A 27,928-nucleotide genomic window follows, 5' to 3' on the forward strand; every position below is an offset into this window, starting at 1 on the left:
AGTGACCATGGGAAGGCAGCCACATTCGTCAGTGTGAAAACCAGTCGTAAGTCACTTTTTTCAGTGCTGTTGTAACTTAGAACAGCCACAAAACAAATGGTTGTAAGTAGAGGACTTCCAGTATAACAAAACTATAACTAGCAAAGAGCAAGGCAGATCCACTCCATCTTTCTCTATGCTAATGAAATTAGGGAAGGAAAGGGATAGAGAAACTCTGAGAAGTCTTTTGGGTCTTCCCAAAAGAAATTCCCTATCTGTAGACAGGGAGGAAGTCAAAGCAATGAGTTATCGGTAAGTCTTCCAGTTGAGTAACATCTACTTCTGCTACTATGTCCCTTCTGGTGGAAAAGTGTGTGTGTGTGTGTGTGTGTGTGTGTGTGTGAAGCTGCCATTGCCTCTCAGAGTACAAAAGAATCCTCCATGTGAAAAATTTAGGATTTAAAATCCATCTTAACTTTCTGTCCCAAAGGTGCTTTTTCAAAAGGCAACTGGACTTTCTTGTTTTTCTTTGCAGACGTTTTGCTTCTCATTCAAGAAGCTTCTTCAGCTCTGACTGGACGGTGGGGAATGGAAGGATTTGTATTTTTTGCAGACAGCTGAAGAAGCTTCTTGGATGAGAAGCAAAACAACTTCAAACAAAAACAAGAAAGTCCAGTAGCGTCTTGAAAAAGCACCTTTGGGACAACCATGACTGAATGAGTGAGAAACTCTATAGACATCTTAAGTTCCTGTTCCACACCAGATCTCATAAGGAAGCAGTTGCTCCTGAGGAAAGGAAGCAAGGAGAAACTTTTCTTCTGCCCAGATGGGTGTGTGTGTGTTGTATGGCCTTAACAATTATGGAAAATTGGAAGCCGATGTTGTTAGCATTGTGGACAACCTGGACACTATGCAGGGGGGTACCAACCCCCCTACATTACGAGATTTTGTCTCCTAATCTGAAGTAAATCTTCCCCCAAAGATCAGGGAAATACCAGAGTACTTAAAATGCTTAATCTGCAATTGATTCAGAAGACTTGTAATTTGCATAAGGTACCTCAGCATTATACGAAACACCTTTTGTGAGAGATATGAGTAATAGCTTTGCAAGACTGAGCAGATAAGAATAAAAAATTGATGTGAAGAACAGCATTGATGTTCTCATTTTGCTTTGGTTGTAGGTGGCATTCACAGCTCACTTCTTATTACATTCATAATAGTAATGCCACCCTTCTCCCCCAAGTACCAAAGTAGCAGTGTATGAATCTGGAAATTTCATACGTAGGTCTCTTTAATTTCTTTTAGTATTTTTTTGTAGCTGCTGCAGCCGGTTAAGAGGTTTCTTAAGAAAGCAGAATTGCCATCTCTACTTTTATAATCAGTTCTAACAGGAAGAAGCAGCACGAATTGGCTTCTTGGGGGTATCTGTCTGTTTCATAAACTGCAGAATGCCACTTGAATAAAGAACCCCTACCTATCCACTTCCACCCCTATGAAAATAATGTAGCTTTTTTTGCCTCTTAGTTTTGAAAATTGATCTCAGGAAGCTATGGCCATGCTTGGCGTCCATTGTTACCTCTAAATGAATGCCTACTGCCTGGGAGGGCTAAAAGCCTTTGCTTTATCATCGTTCCTTTGAGAATGTAAAGTGGAAGCAGTATTTATAGCAATAGCAATAGCACTTAGACTTATATACCACTTCACAGCCCTCTCTAAGCAGTTTACAGAGTCAGCCTATTGCCTCCAACAATCTGGGTCCACATTTTACCCACCTTGGAAGGATGGAAGGCTGAGTCAACCTTGAGCCTGGTGAGATTCGAACTGCCAAATTGCAGTCAGCTGGCAGTCAGCAGAAGTAGCCTGCAGTACTGCATTCTAACCACTGTGCCACCATGGCTCTTATAACTATATAAATACTATAAATATAAATTTAATAAATACATTTCTTGATAAATGAGGCTTAATCAAGCTGAAGCTGATGACTGTGATGCTCCTATTACAAAATATTTCTTATGTCATTCATGGTAAAGATCCCTCCAAACAAGCCAGGAGTATGTTTTTTCCCCAACTATAGGTAGTCCTCATTTGGCAACATTTGGTCAGCCATTAAGTGAAGCAGCCACTAAGCGAAACCACAACTGTGCATATAAGCTTATTTCAGTTTTCTTTGCTTTACAGACCTGCGAAGGTCGTAAACGTGACCATTGGTCATAACGTCATTTATTCATCTCTGTTATAACTGCAAATGTTGCTAAACAAGGACTATGTGCACTTTATTAGAATATATTGTATACCACACACCCCCACACACAGATCTGTTCACATTCCTACAAAGTATCTATGATAAAGGAAGAAAGTATGAGTTATCTTTCATTGACCAAATGCATACAAGAAATTGGGAGATTTCAAAGCGCTTCTTTATAGGAGTATCTCCGCTTTTCCAATATCCTATTTCCATCTTTTATCCTTATGAAGTATCCGCTCATGATTTCTGTGGTTCTCCCAACAAGTATTTGGCACTGATTGTGGATCTACTAAATCTAACAGTTTTACAATGACATTAATGTAGTGTCCTTACATTAAAGCAGCAGCTTAGCTTTTAGGCAAAGATCATTTTGCCACAAAACTGATAATAACTACACAAATAGTGTAAATAATTAAACTACATATGCAACAGCGGTGATGACCCTGAAACGGAAGTGTGAGCTTGGTAGCTGCTCCGGTTGCTAACTGAACCCTCATTTATCTATTTAAATTGAATTTAAATCCTGCTTGTCTAATTAAAACCCCTGAATGTAGAAAGCATTGGGTACCATATTTACCACAGAGGAGATGACTCTGAATTTAAAACATCCCATAAAAGGAATAGACATAGATATATAGATATCTAGCACGTTGGATACTAAAAATCCAATGTTAAGCCCACCTTGGTAAAAAGCAATCATGGACTTCTTCCCTTGCAGTATATATTTGTGAATAAAACACTTGTGTGCATGAGTATATGTTTATATGTGTATGTACAAGCATGCATGGATACCGGGCAGAAGATATACCCCACCCTAAGAAAGGCCCAGCCAAGAAAATGATCAGAATCAACTGTTCCTCACCTATCTCTACAGCCATTCTCCTTGACATTCAAATCACGATTATCCACAGAAACATGGAAGTATACCTAATTACACACACAATTTCCCACCTTCTTTCCAGCAGAAACAGCAAAATAAATAAATAAATAAAATGTGGTTAAGAAAGGGATGGAGATGGAGTGAGGGGATAGCTACACAGAAAGGGGGAAATCATTACAAGTCAGGTGGCATACAACTCTGTTTAATAGGAAGGAAGGAAGGAAGGAAGGAAGGAAGGAAGGAAGGAAGGAAGGAAGGAAGGGACGGAGGGAGGGAGAGAAGGACAGAGAGATAGAAGAAGGGAGGGAGAGAGAGAGAGAAAGGAAGTAGAGGAAACATTAGATGCAGATGAGGAGATGGGAGGAGATAACTGGGCATGAAAGGAAACTATAAAAACAGAATTGAAATTTACCAGGCAAGCAACTAACTGGCATGCTGCTTTTATGGCAACTGTTGATTTTATTTGTAAATCTTGCTCATTCCTTTGCTTTCAGTAGCTATTTTTATTCTTAAGACACCCACTCCTTCCCCATTTGCGGGGAATTATTAGACAAAAGTACTTCTGTAGGATCTTCCTGTGGTTGTAAAAATATCTGTTAACTAGGAATTCAGTTTCACTGGATTGAAGCATGGATCATTGAACAGATGTCGTGTTGGGGATCATCAAGATTTAGGTCTCTGAGGAAATGCCATAGCAAAGACCCATCACATTTTTGTGATGTTTACAAGTGGCTTGACCGAAACGGAGATATGTGTATTACAATAGAACAGGGGTGTCAAGCTCAATTTCTTTGAGGGCCACATCAGGGTTGTGTTTGACCTTGGGGGGCAGCTCAATGTCACTCGTGTCGGGGGTTCCTGTGGTGGCCCGAGCATTCTGCCAGTGAAAATGGGCTCCCGAGCTCCATTTTCACTGCGACAGCTTCCTACAACCCTCTGCCAGCTAAAATGGTCTCGGGAGCGTCCTGAACTCTATTTTCGCTGGCAGAGGCACTGTGGGCCAGTTCTTCACCGTTTCTAGGGCGGCCCCACAGGCCAGATCTAAGCACTCCATGGGCCGGATCTGGCCCCTGGGCCTTGAATTTGCGGATGTTTCAGAACCCAACTAGGTAACATCATCAGTGCTAGTGACAATGGGATTTGCTTCCTGTTTATATACAGTAGCTTGCCCTGCAAGAGTTGGTGTGGGTGAGATTTTCTTCTTTGTGGTTTCTTGATTAGGATATTGTCTTCTGGTTGGTTGTTTATCTGATGTTAATCCCTGTTTATTTGGGGGCCTCTTATTTGGGTGTCTATTGATGAAAAGACACATAGTCACATAGAATAGACACATAGAGACAAACCATTTATATACCATTCAAATAAGACAAAGATAATAAAAAGCTAAAGAGGAAACAAAACCTCCAATGATCTTCTGCAACCAACATCCAATATCTGCAAGCAGTCTGCGAACAACCAACCAAATTCAGGGAATACCAAGGACTCCACATTTATTAATATTTTAAAAAGAAAAGGGAGGGAAGAATTTGTTCTGGTATTATTATTGCAAAATGTTATCTTTTAGTCACTTTCTAATTTTGTACATCAGTTTCTTTTAGCCACATGCCAGTTTTCAGGAGTGCAAGACACTTATTAAAGGCAGTGGGCAGACACAAAAATAGTATTCTGCCAGAAACTAAATTTAAGAAATACAAGCTAAAGGAGAACATATTTGTCCTAATGAAACTGTTCCTAATACTAATGCTCTAGTGCGCTGGTGAAATCCAATTTTTTTTACTACCGGTTCTGTGGGTGTGGCTTGGTGGGCGTGGCAGGGGAAGGATACTGCAAAATCTCCATTCCCACCCCACTCCAGGGGAAGGATATCGCAAAATCCCCATTCCCTCCCGACTCTTGGGGGAAGGATATTGTTAAATCTCCATTCCCACCCCACTCTGGGGCCAGCCAGAGGTGGTATTTGCCAGTTCTCTGAACTGCTCAAAATTTCTGCTACCAGTTCTCCAAACTCCTCAAAATTTTTGCTACCGGTTCTCTAGAACCTGTCAGAACCTGCTGGATTTCACCCCTGCTCTAGTGCTCTCCCTTCTGAATTTACAAATTAAAAAGTTAGTGTTTCCTCTAGTGCTGTATATATCTGGTTTGAGAAGTCTAGTTGTTGCTCTCTAGTTTTTAACAACCTAAGCCTCCTTTGCCCCAAGAAAACAAATGTCAAGAGAAATAACTGCAAATAAAAGTTTTGTCGTGGTTTTACTTTTGCAAATTATAAAAATTTGATTTGCAGATCAGCTACTGTTAGCCGTCAAAAATGATTTTCAGATTGAATTCTTCATTTGCTTCCTTTTCCTGCTGTCAACAGGCGTAAGTAGGGATTCGGAACCATATTACAAAAGGCCAAAGAGACTGGAAAAGCAGAGAATTAGAGTAGGCTCAAAAATAATAGAATTAGTAAAATTTTATAGCATTATTGTTAATTTGTATATGAATTAAAAATCAGGCTGGAAAATAAGATAAAATGATGAGAGCAGCTGAGATAATTTATCAGATGATACTGAACAGAATTTCCTTTTAGATTGGAGATGTGGAGTAAATAAAAATTTATAATGGAGTTCTGTCCAAAAGGAAAAAACTTGTGCTGAAAAAGGAACACAAAGGTAATAATTTGGGCAGAAAGAGCACATATAGGCTCACTGTTACTTTGGGAAATGTAGAATCACAAAACCACAACAATATAAAATGAAATTCCCTGACACGGATTTTTAAAATTTAATGTAAAATTAGGAGAACCATGTTCCTAACAAAAATAGATTCAGATCTCCTGGACTAGGGAAAATACAGTTGTCCCTAAAAAATATGTGATGAGAGAAGGATACATCCTTTTTAATTATCTGTGCTGAAGAGTGTAATCTGAAGGAAAAGGAGAAAGTTTTGGTGCAACAGAACATCCACTGGTATTCTTTATTACAAGAAAGAATGTCATTGGTCTTCATAGACATCTCTGAGTCTTTATTTGGAGACAAACAACCAAATTTGACAGAGACCATAGCAAATAATTCCCTTTCTGGGAAGCAAGAGGTATAGTGGAGAGGGAAAAAATGGAGTGGAAGGTTTTTCAGAAGGGAAAACAGAACAAAGACGAGGGAGGCAGAGCTACTAAGAAATGGTATAAAGTGGTATAGAGAGAGCATCCATGGACCTAAAAACTAATAGTTGAACTGCTGAAAAAACTTGAGGGATGAAATTTGTAGGGAAACAAGTGGGTGGCAAGGAAACAGTGATGAAGTTCAGGGAAAGAGAAATGTCATAGATATCTCTTCACTTTGATCACACACACACACACACACATCCCGGGATGTTTTCAAACAATCACAAGAGTACAATTAAACAAATCTTTAAATAATTTATTTCAGCTGCTGGATTTCCCTTTATTGTCTTCCCATTCTGTATTAACAAGAAGGATTTTTTTTTTTAAAAAAAGGAGAATGAAATAAAGAGCAAATTATTATATTGGCAATGTGCAAATTTCCAACATTACATTTTTTGAAATAACATAAATATTTAAATACGCCTTCACATTTTACAAAGCTCACAAAATCATACACAGAAATTTGAACAGCGAAGGACTGTGACACTAGCCGTGTTTCTCATAATGGAGATTACATACACACGCAAAATGCAAGCAGTTGGCGTACATACTTCCCACCCTCCCTCCCTCCCCTGTAATTTTCAGAAAGAAAACAAGAGATGCACGAGGACCTTGGGAAAAATGGAAGATTTCAATAGCAGAGCTCCAAATATGTTCTTGTATGGTGATTACTCAGAATAATATGGCAGATTATGGCCCAAGATTGCAAATTTATACTGTGGAAATTAGTAGGATTTCACAGGAGTGGCCACAAACAACACAAAGCCTTCCCCCCTCCCCTCACACTCCCTCACTATTAGTTATATCAACATTCAGATACAATTGAGGATTGTAGGGATGTGTGAATGTGGGAAAACAAAAACAAAAAACAAGCCTGTCTACTTTGGGAACCTCATAGAAGTTAAGACTTAATTGTAAGGTCACAGAGACCCACAGAAGATCCTCCTTATTTCTTAGTAAATTCCAAAAGAATTCTGACAATAAAAAGCAAACTTTTGATTAACTAGTAGAGGCCAGACATTAAGAGAAAGCAGATTTGTTATATTACCTACAATATAGGAAGACTGTATTGTAAAAAAAGACTTGTTTTTTTTTCTCAATAAACACAGAGTAGGGTTCTTTCTAATTTTGTCAGTATGCTTCCATGTCAATCAATATACATGAATATATAGGAACCTTTATTTTTTTCATGATATCCCTCCCCCACTTTCCCTTCTCAAATGTTATACTTAAAAATACCTATGATATTTCACATTCTAAATTACAAGAGGTTTAGCAACTACACCCTCATTCAAACCACAGAATAATCAATGGAAAAACATCAGTCAGCGTTCCAAGGCCAAATTTTATGGGTTTATAGCGCTCTATGTGCATAAAACTTTCATTTGGAAACACTGCCAAAAAAAAAAACACCCTACATAAAACAAATGTAGCAGCAGCCAACAACTTAAAAAAAGGACAAGTAAGCAAAAATGGTAAAAAGTTCTCCCACAACTTCCTAATATTTTGTTCAATCTTAGCTCTACTGTATCAGCATTTTCAGAGCAATCACACACACACACAATTTTGATGACTGTTGTAGAAAATTGTTCATTTCAAATTTTGGCCTGGTTTCATTACACTCAGAATGCTCACAATTTAGACAGAATGCAAGAGCAGAAAAGCATGCAAAGAGCAGCATTATCTATTTTTCTCATACAAGTATATATTCAATAACAAACATAATCCAAAATATTTTGAAGAAAAGGGGTTTTGTAGTCAAGTATAAAATGTCTTGCCATTCACCATCCGTGCTGGAAGCAACCTCCTTTACTATCCCAGGACTAATGTTCTGGACCTGGGTAGTTCTGCATTTACATATACATACATACACGTGTGTATCTACATATGCACAAAAGAAATCAGCTTATTGTTTTCCCTCCAAAGTCACCTTTTTCACAAGTCTGAAGATCAGGTGGATAGCAAGACAATTAAGTGTTTTGAACTTAGCACCATTCCTTTTTAAAAAAAAAGGCATTTGCTATCCATATATTTGTTTGAACTGATAGCACTCGTTGCAATAGCCATTACACTTGTTATTACCATAGTGATCACAGGCAGGGGCTCGGCAACGCTGTTTGGGAAGTTCATCGGTTGGAGGTTCAACCTGAGGTATTCCAGACTGTCTCCGCTGGCTGACACGCAAGCACTCTTGACATACTTCTGCACTCCGGGAAGCTAAATTATTTCTACACGAAACTTTAGCACATTTGCGTTTTTGAGAGCGTGCAGTTTTCTGCTGTAAATCTGGATGTTGTCCCGTTTGCTGTAAACATTAAAAGCATCTTTTAAATGGAAAGCAGTTAAGGACCCTCTTTCAATAAACCTGCTGCATTTACATTAGACGTCATTAACTACCATGAATATAAGAGTACTTAACAAAATTTATGTGGAAGCTGAATATTTTTTAATCATTTCTTTAAAAAAGAAAGAAATACACTTGATTTCCTTGAAAATAGTTAACGACTACAACATGGAGAATGACCGAACAACTGCCGGCACGTGAAACAGATTAACTCGGCATATGGCTAATGTAAAACACGAATTTCCTAGTTGTGGTAAACATCAGCTTCCCTCTCCTCCCATTGCAAACAACTACTTCCTTACCCATGTTATTATGATCTAATCCCCATCAATCTACTGACTACTGGGATGTTGTAATATCAAAATGACCCATTATGGAAAGAAACCTCTATCAAGCAATATTTTTGCTAATAAACAAAAGCAGAAAGCTTTCTTCCTTCTTTGCAACAAGTGGGCAAACATTTATCATATTACACCATCTTCCAGAATCCTCTACAATGAACACGTAAATTCAGTAGAAGGCAATATTTTGCTGATTCTTTGGGAATCATATAAACTGTCTGGGAAGATAGGTATAAGATTACATTGGGAAGAATGAGTTGCATTTGTGTGCTGACCTCTGATTGTCTCACTATTTTGTTTTCAGTTCTTCTGGCTTCATGGAGCCGCTTGCTCTGTGCTTCAATAAAACATTTCTGGCAGTATCCCTCAAGCATGGTGCTCCCTATTGTGCCACATTCTCGACCCGGGCAGGAAACAGTATTCTGATAGACAGCGGCTGAGATTCCAGGATGCTCCAAAACAGGAGAAGTCACAGGAGACCTTCGCTGATGAAGCAGGGGAGCCTCTATAATAAAAGGAGAACAGGAGAAAAACAATCACTCTAATGTAAACTCTGAGGAGAGAATGATAAAAGGGCCAAGTTATCTGTTTTACCTCCCTCATTCTACAACTCTGTTATGTATTCAGAAGAAAAGCTGAGGCATATAATTTAGGACATATAAGCCTGTTTTTAAAAAACCCCTGGGCCTTTTTGGTAATTGTTTAAGAAGCTGGTGACATTTTTTTTTTTTTTGGCAATGAGATACATGAGGAAATACAGGAATCAACTTTCTACTTTTACTATACTGTAAAATATTCTATTTATATCTACTAAACTTACAATTGCTATGAATTTCAATTCCAGATGATTTTCCAAATCAGGAAATAATATGAAAATCTAAAGTTCCCCAGTAACAAAAATAAGCAGATGTAGTTAAGGTTCTTCTGTGTATCTCAGCAAAATTTGAAAACAGCACTCCAATTATCATTATGGTAAATGACTAATGCAAGCTGAGCAAATTCAACTGTGGCTGCATGTGCACAATACAACCGGTTTCACAGCTACGTACTACACCTGATTTTAGTTGAAAGGCTATTTTGTTATACCCCGTTTGCATTGGGTGTTCTCTTGCAAATTCAAAATTTAGTCCCTCCCAACTCATTAAGGAAGAGGAAGATAGAATCAAATGATATTCTCTTACTTGCCTCTATTTTCTTGATATTCAAAGTAACACAGGGTACAAAAGCCTTCATTCTGGAGAGTCCCAAAAAAATTACAGCCAGGCTTCCTGCATTTACTGTTTCTCGTCCTTGGCTCTGTTCTTGGGGGCTGAAAATATGGCGGCGCTTCCATCTTATTGCTGTTGGTTGCCGTATGACAGGAATGCTGCAAAAAACTTTGTGGCATAGGAATAGGATCAGAACTGGACCTCTGATGGGTTGAAGGCATAGTGCCGGAGCCGGCGTTTGAGGAATGGTCTCTAGTCCGTTTGAAGCAAGTGCTACACATCCCATTGAAGGTTCTGTTGGTGTCCTTAAGGCAGGATGTGCAAGTCACACAATTTGAATGCTGTGGGTCGCTTGGAATATTGCAAGGGTTGACCCCTGTACAGTTGTAGCAACGTTCACAAAGCCCGTTATATTGTACATTCAGTGTAAAAGGGCAGCCTGGGGTCTTGCATTTCATGGCAGTTGTTTCGCTGTATAGAAAAAGACTTGGCGCTGTGGGAGGCGCAGAACGAGGTTCTGTGCTGGAGTTTTCAGAAGTCCAGGCAGGAAGATGGTGGCGTTCATCCTTTGAGTAACTGGACCTATTTACTCGCGGCTTCTCTGAGCCTGACCAGAAGTGTTGCCTCTTTACCAAATTTGCCTTTTGTCTCTGTTCGGAGCACTCATGGCAGAATGGCTGTGTATTCACAGACATGTAGAAAGGGCAGTTGGGAGTTTCACATTTTGCCTCCATAAGCGATAGCTGAGATAACTGCAACTCCAGCCCATTCCTCGCACCCGTTTCCTTCCCAATAAATTCACTGTTTTCTTTCCACCTCTTGTACTCATGTTGCACCAGCTGAAAGTAATCTTCCACCAGATTAATCTCTCTGGGCAAGTTACCTTCATCCAACCTTGAAAAAAGCAAAGGAAGAAGGAATTAATATCACTGGAGGGAGAAAAGACAATGGTCTTACACAAGCTGGGAGGAAAGTTGGGAGAATTGTGGTTTATATAATCAAGTATAGCATTACAACTGAAAATCTACACTAATAATATGTTACAGAAGGAAGCAGATTTTTTTTAAAAAAAGATGAAATTACGGGGGAAGTTTCATGCATACTTGCAGAAAGAGTTGATAATGACTTTTAATGACTCTTTTAGCACTTTAAGAACATTCCTTCCTAATTACATCATGGATCAAGTTGTAAGGTCCAGGTGGCTTATGGGCTCCACTTCTCATTCCAATTAGATTTCTTCCCTATTAAACAATGTGGCTTCTCATCACAATGTAGTGTTTTCTGAAAATAATTCTAAATATTACAGCAAAAGAGAGTAGTTGGAAGACTAGCTTAGCTGGAATACCAATTATGCCCCCCTTTTTCTGGTTCAAGATACCTTTGTTATGCTTTATTTATTTCCACAGAAACATTCAGCTTTGATTTCTGCAGAGCTTTATACAATATAATTGTAATAACATGTGGGGATGACCTTGGGAAATAAGGGAGAGACACAGCTAAGGAAACGATCAGATAAAAGGCAGCTGAGCCCGCATCACAACAGTTTTTCTGCCTGGTCTACAAGGCCAATAATATACTATTCAGGAAATTTAACTTAATACAGTTGAAGGAGCAGGAGTGATCTACTCCACTGAAGCAAATATGTAGTTGTAAAGATGTTGCAGCACACAATGGACTCTGGACAAGTTTTAATCAACATGCAGGTCACTTTAAATTGCTATTATCTATCTTACTGGTGGGCGTTTTGAAAGACGCCGTATACAATATTCTTTGGAGGGCATATGGACATGCTTTTCATGGAACTCTTAACTGCTCTCCAAGGATTAAATACAAATTAAAGCTTTTAATCTGCTTGTGGACCAGTTGATTTGCCTTTAAAAAAAATTCTTCTGTAGACGATACCGTTAAAAAAATAATCTACAGGAACAGGATCTATGTTAACTATTTTTTTTATCTTCCTGAACTAACATGTATATTTTGCTTAATGTTAACATTGTACATCTTGCAAGAGAGTGTTTAACAATATTTTAAAAAAATATTATCAAATAATGATGCTGGAAGAAGACAAGACTTATACTAACTTTGCAGCATTAATGAGATGTGTTGTCCCTGGATCCCATCCTTGTACAGGAATTTCTATCACCATAAGATAGTCTCTTATCAGTTTTTCTTTCTCTCTTTCTTCAGCGTCAGTTAAAAAATGCACTTTCAAGTCTTCGAATCTTCCTCTTTCACAACTGGCTAAAGGAACTGCCTTGATTTCTACAGAAAGAAATAAGAAAAAGTGAATGAATCAAATAGGGTAGAGAAGAGCACAATGCAACAGAAGTCACTCACAGATCACGTTTGGCAATCTTCATCCGATGTAAACAAAAGTCTAGTAATTGCATTAGTCAGGTATAAGCATTTGATGAAAAATAACGGGAATTCTAAACCAGGCAAATAACCTGTCTAAAGTGACTGTAACAATTCAAAATAGGTTTGGGGCTGTCAGCTTGGAACAGGAAAATGGAAGCACAATATAGTCTGGTATTCAAATGCATACCTGGCCCGCTATCCTTCAGAACAACCAAAGGAGTGAAGTGCATACTGTCGTAAGCAAGAATGATAGGATATCGATAACAATCGTCTGCTGACCAATGGAGAGGCAGATAAATTCCACCAACGTTCAAAGGGGAAAAGCTGGAACCTGACTGCAAACTTCTGAGCATTTTATCTATAAGAAAAGATAAAGAGGTTGAGTTAATATTAGGCTCCTCTATTTTAAGTTCTAAAGATTCATCAGTACATAAACAACTCAGTGTGACAACAACTTAACATCAGCTGATTTTGGGAAATGAAGGCTGGAAAGTGAATAAAGTAATATTGTAAAAGGCTGGGTAGGTGGAGGATTTGGTTGATTTTTAATGCCTAGTTTAGAACAGATATATAATAATTCAAATGTTTTCTGTGGGAAGCCATGCTGGTTGTTTTTTAAAAAATATTTATTGAATTTCCAACATATAAAACACACAATACAAAAAACACAACAAAAAGAAAAACAAACAAAGAAAAAAACATAGCAAAAAATTAACACTAATGACAGCTTTTCCGTATTGGTATCTCTGCCATAACAAATATATTTACAAAAATTCTAATTCTATATATCTCTATCTTAAATTACATCCTTATTTGAATTATAGTAACATCTATCCATAAGTAAATTTCATATCCTATATTTCTTCAACAATTTAACCTTCTACATATTATATTTAACAGATTTTTAATCATCAAAGGGGATTCCAAAAGTTGTAAAAAGAAGCCTGCAAGCCACCTCTGGCAACTCTACTCTAAAACGTTGATTGCACATTGTACCAAATTACAATGGCACAATGAATGAATATGGGACCGAGGGAAGAATTGCTGTTGATCCCTTAATGGATGACTATTGGGAAAGAGGGAAAGTTTGGGGTCAAATTATGAAATACCACTTGTCCTTCTTAGACAATTATTACGTGGAGGAATGATAACATATATACACAAGTGTGAGCACATAATATGAGATCTTAGAAGTATTGCTATTATGTCCATCAATTCTTTTATTATGTCCATCAATTCTTACCTGCAACAACTATGATGGGGCGCCTTAAGACGTTGGCAAGGACAAATATATGGATTTCTTCCAGACAGGTATACTGAAGGCCTCTGTGGGCAACTGATGTTTCTGCAGATGCCATTTTAATAAGATTGTCCCATTCATCATCCCAGTTCTAATGTAGAAAAATAAGATGCATCAGGAATCATCATGCAATGCTGAAGCCCTCACACACCAGAAATACAGTTAAATACTTTTCTTCTGCTACAAATCAATGTATTTTATAGCACGTCATGTTGAAAGATTGAAGTATTGATAAATGCATTATTGAGGGGGGCAATCATTCTTTATTTATAATCAGAACTAATCAAGTGGTCATTTTTATTATTTATTTATTTATTTATTATTTATTTATATTTATATCCCGCCCTTTTCCGAAGACTCAGGGCGGCTTACACTATGTTAGCAATAGTCTTCATTCTATTTGTATATTTATATACAAAGTCAACTTATTGACCCCCAACAATCTGGGTCCTCATTTTACCTACCTTATAAAGGATGGAAGGCTGAGTCAACCTTGGGCCTGGTGGGACTAGAACCTGCAGTAATTGCAGGCAGCTGCTGTTAATAACAGACTGCATTAGCAGCCTGAGCCACACTCTCATTCCCAATCATTTTTCTGGAAATTAGTTCTAAATATGGTTTTTAATAGTGTTCTTACATACTACCTTATTTTATATTATACGCATGTCCCAACAGGATGAATGGGTCTACTCTACCCCTGCAGCTATCCTATGGACCAGCATAACATGATGGTCAAGAAATGTGTCATGCATCATAAGGATACCAGCTCACAACAATCTGGGCAAGAGTTGAGTAGAGGCATGATATTCTCCTGTTGCTTGGATCAGGGTATTTCAGCAATCAGGAAAGGGACCTAATTAGCAAAATATTTTTTAAAAAACATCTAGGACTACTCCTTTCAGAGCCCATCATAGAAAAAAATAGCACTTGGCATTTCTACATTAATTTCCAGTGAAACAAATGATCAGATTAGTGACTACTTATAAGGATGCCAATTCAGGACTGAACATCATTCTGTCTGCTAGGGGAGGATGGGACAGCTCAGCTACTGCTTCTAGTTAGGCAAACTAATGATAAAGGAAAGAAAATGGTTAGATATTCTTAGGAAGATTTATATGGATAACCATCAGCAATCTGACTCTGTGATGGAAGAGGTATGACAATACTGCATATTCCCAAGAGGCAGGAATTTAAAAAAAAACCATAATTGTTTTCATTTTTACTACTGCAGTACTGGTGTATTTCTCCATAATAGAAAAAAACAGACAAACGCCAACTTTGTAAGATGTGGGTGGTCCATGGAAATAACCCAAATTGGGGGAGGTTACTTAGTCTGGAAATTCCATAATAGTGAAACTCTTTGTTAATGAATTGAGCAATCCAGTAAAGTTATAGGATTAAGTTGTTTTAACTGGTGGATGGCTCCGCAATTTTACTTTCTTAATTGTGTCCCATCATGTGTAATTACCACAAGGAATCACAACCCGAGGATATCAAGATTTGAAACATTCTTCTCTTACATAAACTGGATTACCTTACCCTGGTATCATAGCAGAGTCCTGTTGCCACAAATTCCTGTGATTTAAGTGTTTCTCGCTGCCAGCGCAATTTAAAATTGCGTGTATCGGCTTCTTTAAGTACACTAAACAATGTTTTTCTCAGAAGCAGGTCAACATCTTGGACACCCCACATATACTGGGAAGCAGCGTGCATGAGACAATTTCCATCTCCTGTTGGAAAATAAACAATTAAGACATTCCAATATACATTACAAAATATAAATGAAAGTATATCAATATATAAGTAATGATAATATTGAACAAGGGACTCTAATGGGATGCTGTAACATGCAGCAAACTGTAACAGATCCCTTGCTTTGATGTACACAGAATCCTGGTTGATAAGCTCACATGGTGGGGCAGGCAGGCAGTTATAATGCAGCTATTAATCTGCATTATCAGGCAAAAGTGTATTTAGATGCTGATGCAAGCATAGCTTTCCAAGTATTTTAAAATATTACATCTCCTTGTTTCATATGTCTTTATCAAGATTTGAAAATTAATTTTGGGGTACTTTTTAATGACTGCTTATTTTGCTAATTTATACAACTATGCTGTAAAAAATCCTCAGTGTCATTTTGTATTTCTTCATATTGTAGATTAGGTAATAAGAGGAAGGTTTATAAAACCATTTTTAAAGTAATATGTTCAATAGTAAATAAACTAACATCTCAGCTTTTTCAAGAACCTAGTCTTTCCCACCCCCCCCTTTCCCTGCTTGTTCAATTTAGGGTAATTCACGGAAGGCATTTTTAGTAGTGTAGTAAGCTTTTTTCAGTAACTATATAAAAGGATTTAAATACAAGAGTAGGGAAAAAAAAGAATAACGAATGACATGAAATGCTGATTTACAGGCTTCTGGCTCTGCAAAGCAGAAAAATATGGCATAGAGGTAGGACAATTATTATAACATCCTTTAAAAAAATTCCCTGTGCAAAATCTAGAGCAAAGATAAGAAGTTTTTTCCCTGTGTATGCTTGTTTTCAGTTCTTTATTGAGAACTACCGGTCCAAAATTCCCTAAGCAACATTTGGAATTCCCCAGTGTTAAGATATTTGACTAGCAATTGAGTAACAGCTATTGTACTTCTTGTTCTGATGTACAGACATTTGAACTGTGAAGTACACACTGGACTTTCCAAGTGGGTGTGGTTAGGTTATGCTGGAATGCCTATTCATTAGAGAAGCGAAATTACTAGTTAGTAGATCTTGGAATCTTTTAAAATGACATGCTTTCCTTCAGTCATTGTCTTTTAGATTACCAAACGTGTGTGAGGTATTTGTAGCAGCACCCCCATTTCTATGACTGCATTTAATATTTGCACTCCATTTATTAAAACTAACTTTACTACCACTGTAGGTGCATTTATTTTCTTGTTCTCAAAATGAATAATGCAATAAAAACGCATATAGTCCTGTAAGAATGACAACTTATGGTTATACTGAAGGTGCAAAAACCACTTTTACAAATCCTGTCATGATCTCCACAGGGAAGAAAATAAATGTTCATGCCCTTATAGAATCCTTCAGCTGCTCGGAGTCCTCAGATATTTTCTGATTCCCCTATCACCTGCATTCTCAATATTCCCCATTCCAGAAACACTGAACTATGCCCAATATGTTTTGCTTCTGATGTGTAGCATCATTTTCTGCCAATGGTCAGAAAAATGCCCATGATAGGCATCCCGAGGTTAATGCTCTCCAAACATGGACTACAAGTTTCACTTCTCCAACCAAAAGGACCAGTTTTGCCTAACAGACTGACTGAAGGCATTAGTTGAGAAGGAGGCCCCTTGGAGAGTCAACTGAAAGCATAGGAGCTAAGAACAGTGTGACTATAGGGCAGCAGTATCCATGGAAGAGGGAGTTAGGCCAAAGCAGGCAAAATTGTAGACATAATGTCACACTCCAAACTCCGCCCTTTTTATGTGCGTCAGTGTTGCGTATACATTCAACAGGACAGTATCATGGCCTCCATCTTAGCTATTTTGACACCACGCCTACAGAGATAGCAATGCACAACTCCTTGAATAAAACTTTCAATGTAGAAACCTGGAGGAATGTAGATAAGTGACAGAAAGATTTCTATACTGGAATAGGGTAGCCAATGAAAAGAGAGTTGCCTTCGTCTGAGATGAATCTCCCAGTTCTAGCTAAAAATGAACCTTTTAAAATTTCTTTTTCTAAATTCATCACAACACACAGTATTAATAACAAGTGACCCAATTCATTTTATAAAACTTCACAGTCCCACAAAGGGCTCTGATTCTCTTAAGTAAGACTATACTGTAGAGCTGGATAAGTCAACAACAGCAAGATAATTTTGGGACAAAAATTGGGAATTTGGGACAAAAATGGTGATTATGGACATTTTAGGAAAATCTAAACATGAAGCTAGGTGAGAAAAATACAAATATTCTTTTCATGTATTTATTTACGCATATATCTTTCAAATACTGTCTAGTTCAAACCACTTCCTATGTAATGTTTCAGCCACTTAATTGGACATACAGCTAAAGTTTAGAGAGATTATACTGGAAATACTGAAACTTAGAAAGATATGAGAACACCAATGAAGCTTTCTGACAAAACATTGATTTGAAATTTGTATTACTTCACAGAAGGCATTGTCCAATATTTTTGCCCACAGATAAATTGGTTTCAATTAATTCACCTCTTTGTTAAATCTGAACAGCTCTGGGTTGCACCATGAACAATAATGGAAGAAACTATTGTAAATTAGCATTCAAATGCCTTTTGCCTATATTTGCCATGATTATGGAGAAACTCAGGGTACCTGTGGCTCTAACAAACCTATGATTTTGAGCATAATACTGGATTTCTAAGAAATTAATATAACTTATTCTTAGGAGCCTTTTAATTTTAATTTGCATTTTAATTTTAAAAAGAAGAGGAGAAAACAGCTCATTTATGTATATTTTAAATGTACGGTACTTTCATTTAAACAGGGCTCATTCAAGGTGTTGGAATAATTATAGTAAATGGTATCAGTTAGCCACTACTGACTCACCTGGTACCCTTCAGATGCATTGCATCAACCATATGAATAGTGACATTTGGGAAGGAACAGAATTGAAAATACTACCCGCTACTTTTACACTGCCAGAACAATTTCATTATACAATGAACCTGACTTACCATTAGTCTTCAGTGGCATAAGTTTTTTAACTTCTCGACACCAGTTTAACTTCTTTTGGCGTTCCAGTGAGTTTTGGGTTGCTTGGTCAATTAGAGATTTTTGAAGAAGCTTCTGAAAAGACGGGCAAAAATGACACATCCTGAACATCTCTATGGTGTATCTATGCATAGTTTTAAAATGCTGGATAATTCCATTGTTGTATTTGACAAGGTCTTCAGACATCAATTCTCTTATCTTCACAGCTTTCAGCATGTTGCTCAAATATAAAGCTTGAGGAATGATCTGTGATCCAGCCATTCTGTAAGAAGAAACCTACAAGAAAACAACACTAGTTATTCATGGATTGCTTTACCTCACAAAATATGTCCTAAATGTCCTTTCTAATGCAGTCATGTAACAAGCACTACTGTAGGTCACATTTAAATATTTGCATCTTCATGTGGTTTATCATGAATTTTAAGCAAACACTTACTTGCTGTGGGAAAAGAAATTTGTACCTAAGGGATATCCTTAGATAATGTCAATTCTAGAGATACTACCGTTGAGTATACCTAACACAGCAGAACTGAAGAGCCATAATTATTCAGCTGTAAATCTTTCTGATGACAATGAATTTCCTTTTAGTTTAGAATCCCCCCCTACCATATATTTTTTTCCATTCCACATTCTCCCTCACATGGTCTGGTGACCTTGGGGATTTTTTTTAAAGTAGCACATGGCATAGCTTGAATTGCCCATCTTTAATTATATACTGCAGTCTAAAACACTAGACATCATTATTAGGATGGCATGGGTCAGGAGTCTCCAAACTTGGCAACTTTAAGACTTGTGGATTTCAACTCCCAGAATTCCTCAGCCAGCTTTGCTTTGCCCCTGGCATGGGTACTACTGTGCACTATTTGAATAACCAGAACAACTTTAAAGAATACAGGTAGTCCTAACCTACAACAGTTCATTTAGTGGCCATTTGAAATTAAAATGGCACTGAAAAAAGTGACATGACCATCTATCACACTTATGACCCTGGCAGAATCCCCATGGTCACGTGATTTACATTTGGATGCTTGACAACTGGTTCGTATTTATGATGGTTGCAGTGTCCCAGGGTCATGTGATCACCTTTTGTGACCTTCTGAAAAGCAAAGTCAATGGGGAAGCCAGATTCACTTAACAACCGTATTACTAATTTAACAACTTCAGCGATTCACTTAACAAATGTGACAAGAAAAGTCGTAAAATGGGACAAAACTCACTTAACAAATTTCTCACCTAGCAACATAAATATTGGGCTAAACTGTGGTCGTACGTTCAGGATTACCTGTATTCTAGGTCACCATCTTAAAAGAAAGACTACTTTTCCACAGATTATTAAAAACTGATATTTCATTGAAATCAGTGGTCTCACATTTGCTCTGTTCAGCAACACTAAAAATCTGGAAAAATCTGGAAAAATCTGTCCCTAAAAGGAAGTATTTACAACAAGTTTTTCTCTAGGATTTTCCTCCTTAGTTTCAAGACCGAATTGCTATTTTAATGCTGATTGCATGAAGCTTAAAAACTCAGTGACCTATACTTTAGGTATTTAAAGATTCCCAGGATCTTCTGGTAAAAAATGTGTGTTTTTTACATGCAAAGTTAGCTCTCATCATTAACAAAATCAAATAAAAAACAGACATTCTAAGCAACAGTGAAGAGGCCATTATTTATCCTAAAACTAATAAGCATCAAAAGATTACTGATCCTGAATGGTATAGAAGAAATAATTTGTTTAAATATGCATGTCTTATACAAGAAAATATTTTATAACGGAAACTGTTTACAGCTAACAAACAATATCTCTATAGGATATTGTAAACAATATCTCTATAGGAATTGAAAACAAAACAGTTACTGGATCAACAGAAAACTTGAGATATATAAAAAAGTTTTAATGATACCAGGTTATGATTTTATATAGAAAGCACTGCAGCTAAGCACTCAAGATGAAAACCAGATATATTTTCATTAGAGTAGACCCACAGAATCCAATTCTATTCATTTCATTTACCAAAATAAGACAAAATCTGGATTTCATTCTTAATTACACTAGAATGATAATTAAAAATGTTTTTATAAAATCTATTTAAAGCATTGATGGAAATAAATGCTTAATTATGCAGAAATCACACAATTTAATTGTGTTTTAGTATTTATTTTATAGAACTATTAATAGGACAAAGTCTAAAATGTATGAAGAAGAAAAGACATCACTGATCAGTAGAATATGTAGTAGTGATTTTCCTCCTTCTAACAAGATCATTTTTTCCATAATCGCATGCATATTAAGACATCTAGAATTATAAGAATTATAGTACCTAAAACAAATACGTTTTCAATTCTAAAGTTAACAAGGGCATATAGACAGTTCCCATCTGACAGCTCTCACAAGTACATAATAGTGGAAGATGGTTTTGAGTCAATGGGAAAGTTGATATGAATAACAATGATTACCTAAATAAGAAACGTATGCTTAGGCCTTTAACTGGTTCTTTCCAATATTACATAATAATAAACTATCCAATTAGTTAAATTCAATTGTAAAGCTAATTCACATTCCTGAACTGTTATCAGCAGTTCCCTTCAATGCAATGTTATGTGATTAAGCACACTGTACATCTTGAGTTTTCCAACCATCCTACTTATATTTAATCCTAGTAATTTCAATACGTTTTATTTATTTAGCAATATAAATGTATATGCAATTTCACCCTAAGAAAGATTTTATCCTGGATGATGCCTGCTTTTGTTTTCCTTTCTCTTGACTGCAGAAATCTCACCAACAATTAAAAAAAACTAAAAAAAATTGCCTCCATATGTCAGTGGAGATTCTGTCATCCAGCTCATGGTTGTCTCAAAGCATCCTTCCATCCTCCTCACCATCCAGCCAGACCTGATGAAGTTTCTTGGATGAGAAGTGATGTTTTATTCTTCCACAAAGGAAAAAAACATAGTCCAATTGCTTTTGGAAAAAACAAACAAACCCACCTTTGAGACAACCATGACCTGGATGACTGAGAATCTCCATTGACATAATTTTAAATTTGACATTTTATGTGGTAAAAAAATTAAAACAACCTTTTAAAAAATAATGGCTATCAAATTTTTAATACTTAGCAAAGTGAAAAATAGAAGCATATTGTTTCTGACAATCTGGAATCCACCAAATGTGCCAAGATTAAAATTTTCATCATACCTTGTCAGGATGGAACAGGATTTTGGTGGATGGAGATGGTGGGAAATCTAGTCAAACCAGGAAAGTACACAACTGGGAAAGACTAAACTAAGGGATTTCAACTTCTTGACTGGCCACTACAGGTGGGCTTAAAGTATGATATAAATGTCAATCTTGATATTCATATTAAGCTATTATACACACTGAGCTTGTCAGTTGGAAAGCTGACAGCCTGAGTTTGAGACCCAAATGCTGCTTGATGGAGTGTGTTCCCATTACTTGTCCCATCTCCTTCCACACAGCAGTTTGAAAGCATGTCAATGCGAGTAGATAAATAGGTATTACTTTGGTGGGAAGATAACAGTGTTCTGTATGCCTCAGTGTATAGTCATGCTAGCAACATGACCACTGAAGTGCCTTCAGACAATGTTGGCTTCCTCGGCTAAGAAACGGAGGTGAGCAATACCCCTTAGAGTCAGAATCAATTGGACATGGGTAACGTTTATCTTTACCTTTAAATAGCACAAGAGAATTCTAGCTTTTAATATCTAGTAATTGTAGTTATGCATAAAGGAAGATTATAGTAAATTGGGCCATTTGTCCAAGACTGGCAGCAGCTTAATCTGGATGAAAATAAAAACGGGAATCAAATCAGAATACGTCATAAACCTCTTCATGTCCACTAAGAAGTTAGTTCCAAAAAACTCAATGAATTTTATTTTAAAAGGAAGTGACTGACCAAGGTATGATTTAAAAATAGACTGATGAAACTAAATAGAAGTGACTATGATTTGGTCACATTACTTGGCACTTACATATAAGCTTCTAGGTTTCTAGTACTTTTACCAAAGTCTATGACCACAATTTTGACCTTTTCAACTCCTATCAGTCAATTCTATTCCACATTTTGGAAACTATTCTCAAACTTCAACCTGTTGAGTTTCCTGATTATTGCTGGTAAAAAACTGAATGAGTAAATAAAGTGCATTTATTTGACTGTCTCAACTGCCTACAGTTAAAGTTCTCACTATAAATTCTTGATTCTACTGTCTATGTTATCAGTTGCCATCCCTAGGCAGCTGTATGATGAGGCTCTCCTTTTAAACAGTAAATATTTGATTATCTTTCCCTGACATATACATATCTACAATTTTCTGTGAAGTTATTGAGACTTATTTCCAGGTAAAAGGCTTAGGACTGCAGTTTGTAGAAAAGCGGCACCAAAAAGTGTTTATAGATAAATAAGAAGTTTCTCTATAATTTTCTCCCTGGCCAACTTTTAGGTTTGTTTCTAAGATTTAATTCCTGTCTCTCATATATGGGAATTAAACTAGAAAATATCTATTGCTAAAATGGCCACCAAACATAACCTGCTAAGATGAGGTACTCTTAGGAATTGGGATGCTAGGGCTAACCATACCTGGCTGCAAATATTTGAGCAAATTACATTTCTGTATCTCTTTGCCACTATTTACTGGTTACCTGGAATTTTTGTAGTTCAGTTTTAATAGACCTAGATGATATTTCAATCTTTGAAATTTCCAGGTAGGGGTGGGCAAGATCCCTGTCAAAAGTACATATATAAAATTACTTAACTAGTTATAAGGAAATTACCTATGTTCCATAGATCATAATTCTGTTATCTGATCTGACAATAATAAAGATAACCCAGCTATTTCCCTAAAAAGTTTTTTTCCAAATCTAATTACGGTAAATATTACAGACTGTACTTCAAACCCAGACATGCAACTAAAACTGTTTTAGTTCTGTGGGGTGTATTGGCCTGTATATCCATAGTTTGAAGACTTATTCATAAAACTTCTACAGTCTCATTAGCAGTTATTAGGCAGAATGCATAAGCAACCTTAAGCAGCTAAATTGGCATTAGGCAATTTTTAATATTTATTATTGTATTACTATTATTCAGGGAAAAGAGAAAAATTCTTTATTTGTGTCAATGTAACTTGACCAACTTTGCATAAAATGAGTATTATATTGGCTGCTCTGTCTCTGGAAGCAAATTATCCTAAATAAATAATTATACAAAGAGTTAACAATCACTGTTAAGGAATCTGAATTTCAGCTAAAATTTGGAGATGCCTCACTATAAAACCTTTTGAAAGGTTTTAACTAATTAATAGAATCCCTTCACTCCAATGGGGCTTCCTTTCCTATAAGTAGGATTATATGTTATTCTTTTATTTTTTTGCAACAGTGACACATTTATCCATTTTTGTAATATAATATAATATAGTATAATAATAGTATACTATATATACTATAGTATACTATTATAATAGTATATTAATAGTTATATACTATTATACTATTAATTATAATAGTATAATTATCATTAAAAAGATATACCTGCATATTGTATTACACCTTGTAATATCCACATATAATATGCATTCTTTAAAAAATGCATTCTATTAAAAATAGAGAATACTTGTTTCATAACCACTAGGAGCTGTCATACTCTTATGTAACTTTATAGAACAAACAAGTATAACTTGTACATTTGTAGTTCTTGCTGCAAAAATGTATTTGTACCAGAGTTCAACCCCAAGTTATTTTCAGTACTAAATCCAACTCTTATTATCTATAAACTAATGAAAGTTTCTCTCGGCCTGTAAGTTTTGTGTTGCCTAGGCCAAAGAGCAATCCACTTTGAATATGTCATTGCTTTATGGATATGTTTCCATTAAAGCAAAATTAGAAGAACTAGTGTGATAACACAGATATTTTTAAGTGGGGAGGAAAGTGCATCAACTATATTTATATTTTTCTATAATATAAATACAACAGAGTAAGCACCTGTCTTTAGCAAGCCTCGTCTAGCCTTCTTTATAGTTCAATTCCCTAACTATGTAATTATTACATTAGGCTGAATTTTTATTTCTTGGAAGAAAATTGGCTTGAATTCACTGGGATTTGTGTTGTGAGTAGTTTATTTATTTGAAAAACCGCCCATTCAACAAGGCAACTCTGCACAGCTACTTAACACTATTCAGAGACCTCCAAGAGCTGAATGAAATAAGGAACAAGGATCACAATACACCCTGCAACTCTGATGTACACAAAAGATAAGGACATCCTTTGATCATCTTCATAGCTTTTTTTTTTCCAAATCCAAACACTTCTGCATTAAGTAATAAAGAACGGAGGGAAACCGCTTCTTCGTTTCTACTTAAGGACTGCCCCATAATGCTAAATTTCATTGCATTCCAAAGCGACCCCTTCTCTCCACCACCAACCCAAATTGGTAGAAAAGCAGCCAGGAGGGGTGCATCTCCCAACACCAGACCAGCCAACTCCCTTCTTGCACTATTGTGCAGCTCCCAAGCTGGAGCCAACCATCCCCCTTTTCCTCTCCGACCATCTGCTCGAATCAGCTGCTCCGCAGAATCGGAACCGGACACAGAACTTACCCGGATTGCTCGGAAGAAAGATCCCTGCAATCTAATCCTCCTCAATATAAACGAGTCAGGCGTTGGGCGATGCAACTAGGGGAGCCATGAATCCCAATCCCGTCCTTTGAGCGCTTTAGGGTGATGGCTCCCCTGGCTCAACCACTCGGCTCCTCCTCTTGCTCTCTGCCACCGCGCTTGCCAAGAGTTGCAAAGAGATTCTGGGTCGGTCGGACCCGGACTATCTGTTTTTCCTTCCGTTTAGTAAGGAGGAAAACGCCACATCTCTCCTCCCTCCCCCCCCCTCTCAAAGTTCCATAGTGGGGATTTCCACATCGGCCGCCAAGGGATTTTCCGAGGTGACACCCCTGCCTGGGCAGGAACAACAGCTGCTTGAAAGAGCCGGAGCGGCTGGGCGCGATGCGGCTCGGGAGTCTCCAGGGGGCGCTGGAGACGCGAAAGACGCGGCGCATGAGCAGACCGGCACGTGATGTTCCTGGATTGTCGTCATCCACAGCCGGTCTGACCTGGATAAACCTTTTTTTTTTCTCTCGGCCTCTCCGGCTGGGTTTCTCCCAGATGACTCACGGACTGCCTTTGCCCCCCTTCTCTTTTATTTGAAAGGCGTGTTTAATTGATTTCTAAGCGGAGGGGGGGAGCCGTTTTCCTTTCCCCCCTCCTCACTTTTATGTTTTAGTGACCCGGAATAGCATTCACACGAACCATATGCCTTAGGAAAATCCCAGAGGGCGTAGGTTGAGGACCCCAGCTATTTCCAGCAGCTGCATTGATCTCAAAGAAGATGGGATATGTCGTTAAAACAACAGAAATCATGGGGTCTCCATCACTGGAGGTTTTTAGGAAGAGACTAGTCACTCACTTGTCTGAAATGGTATAGGTTCTCCTTGAGCAGGGGGCTGGACTAGAAGACCTCCAAGGTCCCTTCCAGATTCTATTCTATTCTTTTCTGTTCTATTCTTTCGTTGTTTTACTATGTTTACTTCATTGGAATATGAAAAGGGAGAGAGAAGGGTAGATACTACTGTGGGTCTACGATTCAAAAGCCTGCTGCATGAATCTGTTATTAAAGTGCAAAAAAGCAGTGGTTGCTTGATTTTAAGCTACATGCTTTCAATTAAAATGGTATTTATACAACTGCACCTAATTATATTTAGTAATTGGGCAAAAGGCAAGTATGGAGTGCTTGGTGTCCTCGGTGGTTAATTCTTTGCTTGCTGATATTTTATTACACAGCTTCATAGCATCATGCATACACATCAGAAAGCACCAAAGATTCCACAGTTCAGTCCTGAGTTATATATATTCACTTCGATTAGAAAGGCAAGTACTTAATTTTCCAGTTGAAGTGGAAGAGGCAATGCTACTCTGTTTCTGAACTCTAGCATCATAATGAGTGGGGTGAGCAGATGCTACTTAGCTTCCCACTGATTATCCTCAGAAATGACTAAAGATGATCTATCAGAGGCATAATCTCACATGATCTGAAAGACATCAAGGGGTGGACCGGGTGACCTACTGTTTCTAAAAATGCTGCAAGTCATGAAGTGCTGAGAATATAAGTTAAGGATTTCTGCTTATATTGAAAATACAATCGGAAAAAATGTGACCTGCTTGGTCATGGAGTATTGATGTGATGGTAAAAGCAACACCCTTCGCATCTTGTATTCTGCATAACTATTAAACTTCCTTGAACTCTATCACATAGCTTCTTGGCAATAAAATCTTTTACTGTATTCTGAGACTAATAGGCTGCAGACTCGCATGAAATCAATAGTCCACATATGAATTTACTGGATAAAAATGCCATTATATTCAGTATCCATACAGGTGCATTCTTTTTTTACTTTGTGGTTTCATATGTTAATATAAATTAAATTCAGAAGGAAAAAGGTTGTAGTAGAATATAAACACTGTACCCAAAGCAAGGATTTGTGGGAGACCTGTTAAATGAATATCCAGTATATGATCATTAACATTAAAGAGTGATAACATTTTCAAAATACTTTATTACACACCTCTGTGCATTTTTGATGACAGACGATAAAGGAACAAAGATAGCTAAATTGCTAGTAGGGAAATGGTTTAAGAACCTTCTACCCACTTCCATCTCTCTGCTTCCCCAAACTTTAAAAAACAGCTAATAGCCAGCCTATCTTCACTTCTTCCTTCTGTTTTCACTTTTATTTGGAGGTCTGAAAGCACCATGATCTAATCGGTGCTCCAGTCCATTAATAGGAGAGAATAAAAATGTAATTCAATAGTTTATCTGTCAGCTTTGTGAGGTAGTCCAGACAAGAAATACACCCAAGGGTGCTAGTTACTGTATTTTTCTGTCTATAAGACACCCCCATGTATAGAATACCCCCATTTTCTTACCCAAAATTCAGAAATCAATATTTTAAACATTAAATAGACATTTATTTTGCAGAGTAAGACATTCACTTACTGGTACAGGTATTTTCTGACATTTTTAAGGGCTCAGAAGGCTCTGACATTACAGCTCCCAGTCACATCTGGGCACTGGCTACACGCTTTCCGTAGCATCAACTGATGTCAGTTATATAAGGCTCATGATTGGAGGAAACCTGTTAACTTATCTCTGCAATTGGAAGTTTCGCTCATGAGGCTAGTTTGCAGAGATAAGGTATTGGCAGTTTTGCAACCGCGGTTCTCCTCTTGCCCCCCCCCCCGTATTAGACGCCCCTCCATTTTTGGCTAAATATTGTTAAGAAAAAATATCTTATACATGGAAAAATGCAGTATATCTTTAT

General features: G+C 37.2%; 1 protein-coding gene across 3 annotated transcripts in view; it reads right to left on the reverse strand.

Moving 5' to 3' along the window:
* The window catches only part of TNFAIP3 (TNF alpha induced protein 3), a 51,006-nt gene extending 25,531 nt beyond the window's left edge, over positions 1-25,475 (reverse strand). Inside the window, exons 1-9 of one of the 3 annotated variants that reach the window (XM_058170938.1) lie at positions 25,158-25,473; positions 18,515-18,827; positions 15,337-15,527; positions 13,741-13,888; positions 12,685-12,855; positions 12,221-12,401; positions 10,117-11,033; positions 9,207-9,436; positions 8,329-8,551 (exon numbers count right to left, since the gene is read on the reverse strand). In XM_058170938.1, coding sequence (XP_058026921.1) covers positions 8,329-8,551; positions 9,207-9,436; positions 10,117-11,033; positions 12,221-12,401; positions 12,685-12,855; positions 13,741-13,888; positions 15,337-15,527; positions 18,515-18,812 — 2,359 coding nt within the window. In that variant the 5' untranslated portion in view covers positions 18,813-18,827; positions 25,158-25,473. Of the gene's footprint in view, positions 1-6,488; positions 8,552-9,206; positions 9,437-10,112; positions 11,034-12,220; positions 12,402-12,684; positions 12,856-13,740; positions 13,889-15,336; positions 15,528-18,514; positions 18,828-25,157 lie in introns of those variants that run through there. The other 2 variants (XM_058170929.1, XM_058170942.1) reach the window with 2 other exon arrangements.
* Between the last annotated feature and the right edge of the window lie 2,453 nt (positions 25,476-27,928).

The sequence above is a fragment of the Ahaetulla prasina genome, chromosome 1 (genome assembly GCF_028640845.1).
Source record: "Ahaetulla prasina isolate Xishuangbanna chromosome 1, ASM2864084v1, whole genome shotgun sequence".
Classification (NCBI taxonomy): Eukaryota; Metazoa; Chordata; class Lepidosauria; order Squamata; family Colubridae; genus Ahaetulla; species Ahaetulla prasina.